The 13,685-nt window shown below is 39.9% G+C and overlaps 1 protein-coding gene across 1 annotated transcript; it reads right to left on the reverse strand.

The window, feature by feature from the left end:
* Nucleotides 1–3,495: 3,495 nt before the first annotated feature.
* On the reverse strand, nt 3,496–10,687 carry MS3_00000542 (uncharacterized protein). Its single transcript, XM_051208270.1, has 2 exons — nt 10,211–10,687; nt 3,496–10,170 (listed from the first exon to the last, which is right to left on the reverse strand). Exon 2 carries the CDS (start codon nt 5,521–5,523, stop codon nt 4,921–4,923), a length of 603 nt encoding a protein of 200 aa, XP_051063899.1. The 5' UTR covers nt 5,524–10,170; nt 10,211–10,687; the 3' UTR covers nt 3,496–4,920.
* Between the last annotated feature and the right edge of the window lie 2,998 nt (nt 10,688–13,685).

Here is a 13,685-nt window from a genome sequence, read left to right on the forward strand (position 1 = left end):
GTTTGGTTTTGAATTTGTGTGGTTTAAATAATCAAGTAATCAAGTTATGCTTTCGGTTGTACTCTCATTTACTAGATTTAAAGAGCTTTAAATTCAAATCACATTTATTTTTACCTCTAATCCCTTCATGTCTATCAACTAGTACAGCGGAGTCGGAAAACGGTCCAAAGTTACAACGAGTTGCTGCCTCAACTAAAAATTCCAAAACTTCCACTAGAAGTATAAAAACACATGCAAAATCGTCAGGCGTTCGTGGCAGGAAATCGATTTCATCTGGTGAGGTGGCAAATCGCAAACGCCAGGAATTCAATGAACTTGTTGAAGCCCGCACTGAGAAGCTTATGTCCGATGGTCCCATTGCAAATGCAAGTATTTTATTTTTACTCCACATTCATAATTTCTCATTGATAACGCTTTCTTGCACCGCAATGTTCTGCCCTTATAATTACTTTTACACTTACTTCACACTTTCGAATTTCGTTGATATAAAGTGTTGCCTTGCTGTCCTAGGTTATGCGTCAGTTCAGTCATTTTGTTGTTTCGAAAGTTCCCTATTATATTAAGCAACAACATTTTCATTTTCAGATCTCTATTAAAACTATTATTCATAAACATATGTGGTGATTATGTTCACGAGAATAATACGGTGACTTTCACTTGTTATGTTTCCGTAATTCATTATGAGTGGTGCACGGGTAAAATCCTGAATAGTAAATGAAATGTACCCAGGTGATAGATACTCCTGTGACCGAAATATTGATGTAGCTCTTCAATAAGCTGATATCAAAAACCAAGACAACTGCCCACTAGAAGAGATATTTTTAAAAAATAAAATAACACGTTGATGTACAAAGTATTGCCAGAAAAATAAGTATAATTCAATACTATAGGCGAGTAGAGTAAATCCATTTTGAAGGTGTTTAACTCTACAACGTATATAAGACCTTCCCTATCATATCAATACTCTTCAGAAATACACCTTACTCTTACATCTTTTCAACTTCTCTGCAAATCAAGTTTTCATCATGATTGATGTAGTGTTATCTGGTTTACTAAATATTATATTATGATTAGAAACAATCTGTAATCTTCACCAATCTTCTTCTATTAAACAACATAAATTCTTTCAGTATTTCCCTAATTTTTAAACAGAATGATTCATCAAAACTATAACCACAACTATCGTAATACTTTTTCATTAATAATTAAATATTCATTTTATATTAAAAATGTACTGTATTCAGATTCAACGGAAATGTTTATTTACCACATTCATAGTCTTTTTAATGACACAATAGTATAGTCCATATTATTATTTTGACAACTGTTTCACAATGTTTTAGAAATTCTGTAGCGTTGCCAACTTCATTGATGTTTGTTCTGGGTACACTACTCGAAAACCGATACCATGCAGATAATATAATATAGTCATGTTGAACAGAAACTTAATTCTTCCGTACGGTCTACATGGTAATCCGAAAATATCTGGGCGATATCTTATACATCTAAACTCAGAATACTACTGCCTTGCAACTTGTTTATCTCAATGGTTAGGTCGACAGTTGCCAGTAAAGTTGAGTGTGTGTGTGTGTGTGTAGTTGTCGTCACTTGTGTTAGAAGTCTGTGCAACCTTGGTTATTTCATAGTTGGTGAAATCTTGTTGTTATCGATTTCATTTTCATCAAGTTGATTCATCTTCCCCACAAGTGCTTGTTAAAAACAAAAACAGGTGTGCTGTTCAGTGTTTCGATCTGTACTGCATTACTAGTGTAGGGTGATTTCTTGGAATATAAACTATGTTTGCATTACAATAATCTGGTCAAAATTATCATGAAATCACTACCCGCGCATGTTGGAACCACTGAAGTAGTTCCAAAGTTAAGCAGATGCCACTGCTGTTTTCACAGCTTTTCTAATATCATTCTACGCTGCCTCGAAGTGAGCATCACTTACATGGCTGCCTAATTGCTTTCACGAAAAGCGAATGTAGTGCACAATGTTATGGGGCTTAAGTTAGTATGAAATAATAATCAGAAGCCCATGTAAACATTTGTTGTGCGAATAAAATATTTAGTGTAACTTGAATCATGAACTGGATTGGGAATAGAACTTGTAAATGAACAAACTATTTTTACGAATGCTTATTGTGAAATTCAAATCACTCTCTGATGTTGAACTTTCAATTTTTTCTTTATAAGACAAATCTTTCTCGATGTTAACAGATGACTGTTGTCTAAAGTTGATCTCTTTAAGATATTCCGTTTGTATACATGTAGGCATGATTATTTCATATATTTGTCCAATGAAATGGTATATAACATAAACGTTGTAATAAGAGCAAGAAATAAACGTCTAGAAAAACAAAACCCCATTCTATTTGGTAGTAATGAATACATTCAGTGAGATAAAACCCACGGGCGCAGAAAACTTATACAATATACAATAAAACTACATAGCGCAGAGAAAAATAATAAACTACACTATCAGTTAACCAAAAGGAACATAATCATAAATGAATCTTTTCAAAGTTATTGCTTTTATTATCGTATCTAGAAATTGAAACTAACATCAATATTTAGGAAAGTAAAACAATTAACCGCAAAAAAATAATGTAGATAACTACAAAACTGACATCAGAACGTTTATTGGTGTAAAAAATATCAGACTGAAGAGCGTAGATTCGCAAAGGAGTGTGTGTGTGAGAGAGAGAGACAGAGAGAGAAATAATATAATGGAGTACTTACATACAAATTCATTTTATTGTTTCTAAAAATAAAGTAACTAAAGAACATCAAACGATAATCTGTTATTTATTAAAAGTAAATCACTCCAGTGGTAACGCATTTTATTCCACGGTAATTTTTAAAATGTTAACATCACAGAAAACAGCAGAGACATATTATCACAGTTACATATACTTCACGATAAATTAATTAGACCATGTTGTACAGAAGGTTTCTGGTTATTACCGTAATATTCATCCATCTCACCTTGTTCCCGAATATTATTTATTTCATACCGACGTTGTTCATCCTCCATATGTGCACAATATGAATAGATGCCATACAACACGCGTAATACAGCACTGCTATCGCCTGCAACAATTTCTTCAAGTTTTGCTGGAGGTTCAACCATACCAGCTGCTTGAATAAGTTCAAAGGCTAGTTTAACATTTGATGTACACAATTCTTCTGTTGTTGGTGTTGGATAATATGCATGAAATGCTACAAAATAGCCATCAATAAGACCCATTAAATAGAATAAGTAAGACACCATCTGTAAACTAATGATCGTAGAATGAATAAAATGGGAACATTTCCTTCAGTTAATTATAAAACTAAAGAAAATAGATTTTACAAAACTGTGTAACTCGAAAACCAACCAGAGAGTCGTACAATACACTAAGTTAAATTTATTAGGTTACAGATACATGTATCATCTGTATAAAAACTTTGGTGTGAACCAATAACATCAGTCAATCAGTCAGTCAGTCGGCTACAACGTAGGACCAGGCACATATATGCATCAATCCAAGTTGCCATACCGCATTAGCACAGCAAGATGAACACCGGATTCATAGGAGTAGTTAAGTCAATAGTGGTAATATATGAAAGATTGCATATAAGGATATAGTACAGGAAGAAAGATTTAGTACATAGAAAGGAAGATATGAAGCGATTTTAATCTCTTAGTTTAAGGGAAGACAGACAGTGTATACACCGACGCCACTGTGATCGATTCTGAGCCATCTCACCAAGAGTCTACAACCATTGGTTACGATAGTCACGTGGACCCTAACTGAGTAGTCTGCATCTACCAACATGGCTCAGACCAGATGTTAGTGTCTTCAAGCACTAATGCCACGTTTTGGTTTGGCCACCCCTAACTTTCTTCCAACCATCCCCAACACCCGTTAGCATTGCACGTCGTGGTAATCGGTGTTCAGGCACACTCAACACGTAGCCCAACCATCTCAGTCGATGAAGACTCACAACCTCATCAACTGATTTACCATACCCTATCTAACCTCACTGTTACTTACCCGGTGATACCAGCAGATGCAAGCAATATTTCTAAGACATCTGTTTACTTATTTATTTATTTATTTAAACATATAAACATTAGTACAAGGAGGCACCAAGTAGATATGCGCCACACAAATCATTCGACTTGTGTGAGGGCTGGGATACTGCCCGGGTGCCCAAACCGAAGCAGGTGGTTTTCTTAGGGGCCACACCCCAAGCCTTTGACCTAAAGGTCTAACCCACAAGGCAGTGGAGCATCGTGAGGAGATCCAGTCCCATGGTAGCCGGTGGCCAACGATTGGTTCATACGCCATTTGTTCCCGCAGGATACTGGAGCCCATGTGCAACATTGATTTGGTTTGGGGTCCGGTTACAGCGCCGGACATTCGCTTTTCGTCCTCTCATTTTCGCAAACAACACCCCTGTCACGAGAAGGCAGTGAGTAGGACTTCCCTGGCAGAGGCTGTATACGCGTGGCCATGTGAGAGCGTTTCGAGAGGGGGCGGCCCCACCCCACTCTCGGCCATACCAGGGCATTTGAGGGCAAGACATCTGTGGTCAAACACTAGTAGCTTACGAGTGTCTTCTACTCTTAATGGCCATGTTTCGTGGCCGTAAAATAGAGCAGAACGAACTGCCACGCAGTACACTTGTCCTTTTATTGATAGACGGATATCTCGCCTTCACCATAGATGACGTAAGTTAGCAAAAGCAAAACGAGAGAAGCTCATTCTAAACATTCTGGTATAGTTGCTTAGTGCCACCAGAAGACTCTTCATTTTATCAGTGTCTTCACCAAACAGGACTATGTTGTCTGCGTATTCCAAGTCGACAAGTGGACCTCCTGGAAGGAGATCAATACCCGAGAATTCAGTCGACGTGAATGTTCTTTCCATCAGTAGGTCTGTGATGAAGTTAAACAAAAATGGAGAAAGTGGGCAGCCTTGACGGACGCAAAACCAGATGACAAGTCGCCATCAGCTCTGACTCGACTAGTGGTGTTCGGGTAAAGAGCCCTCACAAGGTTTACGTACTTCTGAGGTACGCCTTTCAATGACAGGCACTGCCACAGAATGTCGCGGTCTACGGAGTCAACTGCTGCTTTTAAGTCAAGAAAGACCACCATTGTCGGACGCCGATAAGTATGCCTGTGTTCTAGAACCTGACGAATGGTGAATATGTGGTCTATGCATCCATGACCAGGTCTGAAGACAGACTGATTTTCTCGTGTCTGCAGTTCACGAGTCTTAGTTGGGCGTCCAATAATTATCGAGGCTAGTACTTTAGATACTATATTAGTTAAACTAATCCCTCTATGGTTGTCACAGGATGATTTTAACCCTACCTTATATATTGTGACGATAAGTGATTGTGACCAGTCAGATGGAATAACGTCTAACTCCCAGATCTTAGCCAAAATATTAGTCCACCTAATCGCTAAGATTGGTCCACCATCCTTAAAGACCTCTAGAGCCAATCCATCTGGACCAACTGCCATTCCTCGTTTCAGACTAGCTATAGCCTTTTGAACTTATGCTAGAGTTGGGGGACCTACTTCAATGTTCCATTCACACTGTCTGGGAATGATGGGTAGTTGTAGAGTAGCTGGAGACCAGCTGAACTGCTTTTTAATGTGTTTCGCCGATCTTTCTAAACGTCTGGACTGGGAGCAGATGAGTGTCGTCTTTTTCCGAGATATTCTCACTTACATTTGACTTAGTAATTCCAGTTTCTTTTATTAATCTGTAAAGCTGTCTTGTGTTCCATATAGCCGCCGCCTTTTCCATCTCTTTTGCTTTCGTTGCCCACCACTGCTCACGGTCGTTCCTTAGACTTTTGCTTAACCTAGATCTGATTTGTTTTCGCTCTTCATCGTGTTCAGAACCCGATGGGATGAGTTTACGAGAATCCATCAGTGCAATAGACCTTGAAAGGAATCCATTGGTTCTTTGTAACCCTGTGGCCTAAATCACTAATAGATGTCACTGCTATTTCCACAGCTGCTTGTATATCTTTCCAAGCAACATCTGGGTCAGCCTCGTTTTCCGAACTACCTAAGTGTGACCTCAGTTGTTCCTGGAACCTACTTTTGGTTTTCTCGTTACTCAATTCAGTTCTAATGGGTCCTTTTTGTGCGGCTTTTCTGCGTCCAGCGAAACGCAAGCAGACATATGTGAGGTTGAGAGCGAAGATTATCAGAAAGCCGAAATAATGAACTGGTCGTCGTGTCAGTTGACTAAATCTTCAATAAGTAATGCTAAATAATTGTTCAGTTGTTACATGTCGGTAAATGTATTGTGATGAGTGTTTATAAAACATGATAGTAGGCAGAGCTTCAACGACAAAACATCAGATTGTGAACCAACCTGTTAAAATCTGAAGAGTGGTAGGTTTCTGAGAATACCAGTCAGTCATAAATGTAGAACCTGTACGTATGTGCATCTGTTCAAGTTGTCATACCTCATTAACACAGAGATAAATTTGTCAGGCCAAATCTCATGATAGTACAGGCAGTAACAGTAACAGTGGGAATAGAAAAAACTAAGCGTCGAACAGACGACCTAAAAAGAAAATCTAAATAAGCGCAATATAAACAAAAATATGTTATGAGGAATGTAGAGTTTCATTATGTCGGGGAAGACAAAAAATAGATGCACATGCGCCATTCCAAACAATTTTGAGCCATGTCATTCAAAGTCTGACCATTGGTTACGATAATCACGCGGACCACAACCAGGTAATCTATACTTGCTAACATGGCTAAGTCCAATTGTCAGTAACATCACGTACTGATGCCATGTTTTGGCTCGGTCGCCCCTATCTTTCTTCTAGCTAGCAACTGCTGCACCAGAAAACATCACTCGTCGAGGTAAACGGTGGCTGGGTATACGTAACACATCCCAACCACCTCAGTTGATGAGGACTTACTACCTCACCAGTCGGTTCCCTATCCTCACCTGGCACTCTATTCTTAACCCAGACATTGCTTACTCCGTGGTTGCAAAGCAAAATACACGGACAATGCTTCGTAGACACCTATAACCAAATGCCAGTGACCCACTAATATCCTTTACTCTTAATGGCCACGCTTCACATCCACAAACTATAACGGAGCGAACGGCTGCGCAATAAACCCGCCCTGTAAGATGACTTACCTACGCACCCTATTACTTCTAAACAACCCCTCACTTGTTTTGATAACGGAAAGTTGCCTGTCCTCCGATACCACAGACACATATCTACAAATAGACACCTATGAGCTCTTCCGCTGTGATCGAGTCACCAAGAAGGGTGGTGGTTGTCTCGTTTATGTATCAAAAAATTTGAGAGCGGAAATCTATAGCGACCACGTCCTCAGCAAACTTCCTGAATCGATACGGCTTACTGTGCACACTCATGAATGTAAAATACTAATCGGATGCATATATCGAGCTCCAAACACTCCTAGTTCAACTGACACTATTATAAGTGAGTCATTTGCTCAGCCTGCCTCGCTTGACTTCACTTACAAAATTGTATGTGGTGATTTCAACCTTCCCACCATCAACTGGAAAACACATTCTGGCCCATTGTGCTTTGAAAGCATACTTAGGTCCTTAGACATACACGGCTGGCAACAACATGTACACCTGCCTACACGAAATCACAACATTCTTGACTTGATATTCTGTCATAATGTCACACCAACATCAATGGTGGTTGGCGAAAAGTTTCACAACAGCGATCATAAAATAGTCCTCTGCACCCTTCCGATTCTTGCCATATGCAACAAATTAAAGACATTAAACACGCGATTCCAATATAGAGACTATGCAAACGCTGACTGCGAAAACTTTCGATTTCTAATAAAGCACTCTGACTGGGGCAGTTTCTTTACCAGTAATAACCTCTTAGAAACATTAGAAATATTCAATATCACCACCAAATCTGCACTAGACACTACTATACCCTCTAAAATTGGTTTTAAAACAATTACTCCCTATGTAAACTAAAAGACTAGGTCTAAACTACGAAAACCGATAAGGATGTACTAAATATCAAAAGACTTCAATGCCCTGCACCAGATATACTCTGTACTTGACGGAGTACAAAGTCAACACAACAAGCATAAACAGGTAGAGGAACGTACTGCGCTCGCTGCTGCATCTAAAGCCCAAGCCCTATGTCGTCTCCTCACGAAACGCATAAGAAAGAACACAGACCACAACATTCACTCCTTACTGCACGATGGAGTAACGTATAATGACCAAACCGTCATATGTGAACTATTAAGTGAATGGTTTCCTCACAATCGGAATACATCTGATGCTCCAGATATCGACATAAAGTGCACCGGCAAAAACTATCTTAGTACCATAAACTTCGGCATTAGGAGTATACATACCGCCATTAAAACCCTTAAGCCAAATGCGAGTTCTGGTGCCGATGACATCCCTTCAATCGTTTATAAAATGTCAGGACCGGACATACAGACGCTACTACTCAAAATATACACATTATCTTTAGAGACAGGTACATATCCGGAAACCTGGAAGGTAACGTATGTTCTTCCCAAACACAAATCCGGACCGAGAAACCTGGTTGAAAACTACAGACCTATAAATATCACTCCAGTCATATCACGCATAATGGAAAAAGTGATACAAAATCAACTATCTGATCACCTACTCAAGGAACATCTAATAGACCCGTCACAACACGGCTTCATTAGAACAAGGTCGTGCAGTACATGCCTGATAGACTTCTTTAACGAGGTTACTCGTATACGTGACCAGAAGAAACTAGTTATCATACTATACCTCGATATTAAGAAACCCTTTGATAAAGTACTTCATAATCTTCTAATCAACAGACTTAAGTCAGTTGCAATTATAAATCCCCTTTTGCAATGGATCAAGTCTTTCCTTACGAACAGATATCAAATAAATAACATTAACTCTAAAACATCTACACCTCGACCAATAACCAGTGGTGTTGTGCAGGGTAGTGTCTTGGGTCCATTGCTCTTTATAATCTACATCAACAATATATGCAAGTGTTTTAGCACAGGTAAGACCTACCTCTATGCCGATGACTTAAAAGTCATCTATAAAACTGACATTTGCGATTTACGCAGTACTATGCAAACAATCCAACATGAACTCAACATGGTAGACAACTGGTGCAAACGCTGGAGGTTAGAGTTCAACACAGAGAAATGAGGCTGGTTATGTATAGGAGACACATCTCTTAAAATGAAACACTTAGCAATCACACACTGCCCAGACTGGCATCAGTAACTGACCTAGGGGTACATTACTCACACAGTCTTAATATCTCTGAACACATCTCAGCCAAAGCATCCAAAATGCGGAAATCCCTTGGCTTTATTCTCCGTAATTTCTATCAAAATGAATCTAAAATCCTTCTTTACAACAACTATCCTACAATATACCCTTCTTAACGCTTATACTCTGATTGGCAAACTATACTTTATACTATAGTCAACAGAGGCACTGCATCGATGCTTTACCCACAGTCCATAGCTTGTAACTGCCTGATAAGCTTGTAAAATGGTACTAATAGAAATAGTGCTTTCCAACAGGTTGTGAAACAGAGGATTGTGTGAGGTATGACGTATATACAAAAATAAGCCTAAATGAGCCTAACATTACAAAAGGAGGGAGGGTGGAGTTACTGACCAGCAAGCATTGATGGTGAGGGCGATAACTTCAATCCACCCGTGTTTGTGGGGACAGAACATTTTGTATGTATCAGGCTCCTCATGATTGAGAATAAGTCAGTCAATCTGTGATATAAATTGTCTTCCTACGCTCACCACTCAGACTCATGTTTCCAATATTATGCTGGATTAGCCATTCTACTAAGACAACCTATAACATGCTAACTCGAACTTTCACACTAGGATTGTGTAGCTGGCATCGGACAGACGAAAAAATAAAAAAAATTAGATAACAAAATATATAGTCATTAGTATTCTTAACACTTCACCCTCTATATACACACCCTCCTAATAAACCGCTTCCCTTGTACCAACCTTGACTTCCCTTCCTTCATGTGAGCTTACTCCAACTTGTTAAACGACACAACTCATTGTTCTTCATTAGTACATTCTCTAATATGGAGCCTCTGACTTCACTTCATCCTAACAAGACATAATATGAATTTATTCTAATTTATTATACCTCTGCCCGTTCTACTACACAATGTTAAGCAACGTTTGGCGTTCATATCCAAGTGCCTTGCTGTTCTTCTGTTTCTCTTTTTTCTTCTTCAGAATCTTGCTCTGAGATCACAGCTATGAAACTTCTGAAGTTTGGAACAAACTTGACGTACGCGTCCTCTCAAGGTCATAGTTTACAGCAAGCGCTCTACGATATCACTTTATAGATTCCGATTCAGATTCACATTTGTGTAGTAAGGACAGAAGGCCTACGGCCTTTGTTATACCTTTTCTAGTATGCTTCTGTGAGTGTCCAGGCTTCTCTTGAAAGAGTCAATTGAAGGTGCGGACACCACTGCTTCAGGCAGCAGTTTCCAAGTATTGATGACTCGGTGTGAAAACCTGTATGCCACGGGTATTTTGTTCGTTCTTGGCCTTTCTACTCGCCTGCTATGTCCTCTGAGGTGTCCCGATCTAGTGGGAAGAAAGAGAGAGAATAAGTTAGGTCCGAAATCATTTCTCAGTATTCTGTACATCAATATTAGATCTCCCCTTAGTCTGCGATAGGACAGAGTAAAGAGGTTCAGTTCTTCAAGCCGCTCTTTATATGATAAACCCCGGAGTACCGGTATTGCACGCGTAGCTGCCCTCTGTACTTTATCTAGTATGTCTGAGTCACCTTTTAAACAGGGGCTTGCAGCCTGGACACAGTTCTCTAACTTAGTTCTCACTAAGGATGTGTATAATGTGGTGAACATGGTGGTATCAAACTTGGTGAATGCCCTTTTTGAAGCCTAGAGGGTTCAAAACCCCTTAAATGCGACCCCACGGCAATGGGCCGTCGTCTTAAGATCATTCCTCACTGTCACCCCTAGGTCGAGTCTCAACCACATCAGAGTTGTTCACAATCACTCGACTCACAACACAACCACCAGGTGACACTCTGCACATTTTCACAGCGTTCCGTGTCACTTGAACACTTGGTGCAATGCACAACACCGACCAGTGGCACTGCCTTACCTAGTCCCACTCACATCATAGCTCTTCACAATCACTCCAGTCACACCATAACCACCAGGTGACACTCTGCACATTCTCACAGTGGTCACGTGATGCTCTAGCACGAGCACGTATTCGTATGCGTCTCACAGGATATAGGTAAGATGCTGCGAGAAAGCCTCTTAGGGTTTTACTTAGTGATGATAGTCAAGCTATGTATATATTTGAGGATTAACTAGGAATACACTGATCAGCATACATCACAGTAGTAGCATACTGTGAGACCATGTTGTCTGTGAATGTGACTAGGTAAGGCAGTGCCACTGGTCGGTGTTGTGCATTGCACCAAGTGTTCAAGTGACACGGAACGCTGTGAGAATGTGCAGAGTGTCACCTGTTGGTTATGTTGTGCCTCGAGTGATTATGAACAATTCTGATGTGGTTATGACTCGATCCGGCGCCCATTAACACTGCAGGACAGATCCAACGCCTTAGACCACTCGACCACAAGAAAAATGATAGGGAATGCACAAAACTTATTCATCAGTATCAACATTTTTTTACTTTAACCTCCATTTATCCCACTCATATCCATCTTCATCCTACATCTATTTACACTGTTATTTTTTCCACTGACTCTGCTCACGCTCATTTATCAACCGTCTTCTCTAGTTAAAGCATTCCAGGTCGCCGAATGTTATCGGCGATTACTTGATGCTACACTGGAAACTGCATGATGTAGCTTTTAACGCCCCAATACTGAAGCGAATTCCACAACAGATTTCCTTAGCTCAACTGAACTGAACTAAGCGAAATGGAGAGACACCTTGGTGGATTTTATGGTGTTACTGCACAGAGAACAGATAACGGCGACCGTCTGTTGCAGGCAGCTATGCTCAGATAACCACTTGTTTCTTGCAAATACTAACTTTAAGCATAAGGAAAAACATGTTTTGACACGGCAACCCCCCAATTCATGCCAACGTTGTACCGAACTATATCACATCCTTATTAATAATCTCATTAGTGATGATAATAATAATATATTTCTGCCTCTGCAGGTACACACCGTTTTTACAGGCATGATCTATAAATTACAACATTTGTTGGTTTGCAAAATACTTCCCAACTTATAAAGTTGGGACAGTGATTTTTGTACTTGTTGTGATTATACTTGCTTTTGGTACTTATTGCACTGAAAAGCATTCTTGGTCTACTTTATCTAAGAGTACTTTGGTTAAAGTTTGAAAGTTTTTGCTTAATTTTGTCCTGAGTACCTGTTTTTAGTCCTTGACTAACACTTGTGTTCACATTGTCATCATTTTTTGTTTTTAAACCTTTTAAATGGAATTACAATGGTTGGTAGGACTCACAAATGTGGGCAAGCAAATTGTTTGTTCTCCGTTGAGGAGGGAATGCAGTGTGACGATTGTAAAAAGTGGTATCACAAAATGTGTACACGATTAAGTCCGACGGCTTACAAAAGATGCTCGAAGCCTAACTCGCATTTGCTTTGTATGTTCTGCTGTACGGATAAAAAGGTACTAATACAGGAGGCTATGGGCCTATTGGCTTTGGCCTGCAAGAAAAACGATGGCGGAAGCACTGATAACAGGAGCACTGACGATGAAGGATGTGTCAGTGTAGTAAGTGCTGCTACTGGACCCATTAAACACCTGACTGCGGTTGACGGGAACGTGAAATCTCCGTTGACATTAACGAGGAATGAAGTGTCGCTTGATATTGACATCGGCAGCCATACACCTCTAGTCGAAATAGAAGATCCGGATAAAACTGTCACCGTTCCACATAGTCCAGGTGTGGCTGTTCTGAGTGGCGACAAATGGACTTCGGTAAGAAGAAAAAAATGGGAAGAAAAAGGCTGTAGGCAAAACGCAGCTGGTCAGCAAGGCATTGGAAGGGATGTTATCAGAAGAAAAATCCTCACTGCGTGACAAGACAGATCTCTCTGATAGATCAGTCATTTTTCATAAGATAAGAGAATCTCCAGATACTGAACCAAAGGCAAGATTTGAACATGATCTCAATCATATTAAGACATCATTAAGTAAACTACTCCCAGATACAGTTTCAGGAGTTAGTATTTGTAAGCTTTATAGAATAGGAAAAAAGGTGGATTCTGAAAGTCCTCAGAAAAGCCGCCTCCTAAAGGTTACATTCAACACGGTGGAAGAAAGGAGCCTGATTCTAAGTAATTCACGTAAACTGATTGGATCCGGAATATATGTCCGTGAGGACCTCAGCCTAGCTGATCGTATTAAGAGAAGAGCTGCAGAAGCGGAAATAAACGAGCGTCGCCGAAACGGTGAAAGAAACCTCGTTCTTAAGGGTTTTCAGATTGTAAAATTTCGGAGCAAAACGATCCCCAAGCCACTCTGGGTGGCAAGGGAAAGCTCTCCACAGACTTGAAAGTGTGCTACACAAATGCTCGCACCCTACTAAATGAAATGGCGGAGCTGAAGTCAGTGGTGGATAAA

Source organism: Schistosoma haematobium (genome assembly GCF_000699445.3).
Source record: "Schistosoma haematobium chromosome Unknown HiC_scaffold_559, whole genome shotgun sequence".
Taxonomy (NCBI): domain Eukaryota; kingdom Metazoa; phylum Platyhelminthes; class Trematoda; order Strigeidida; family Schistosomatidae; genus Schistosoma; species Schistosoma haematobium.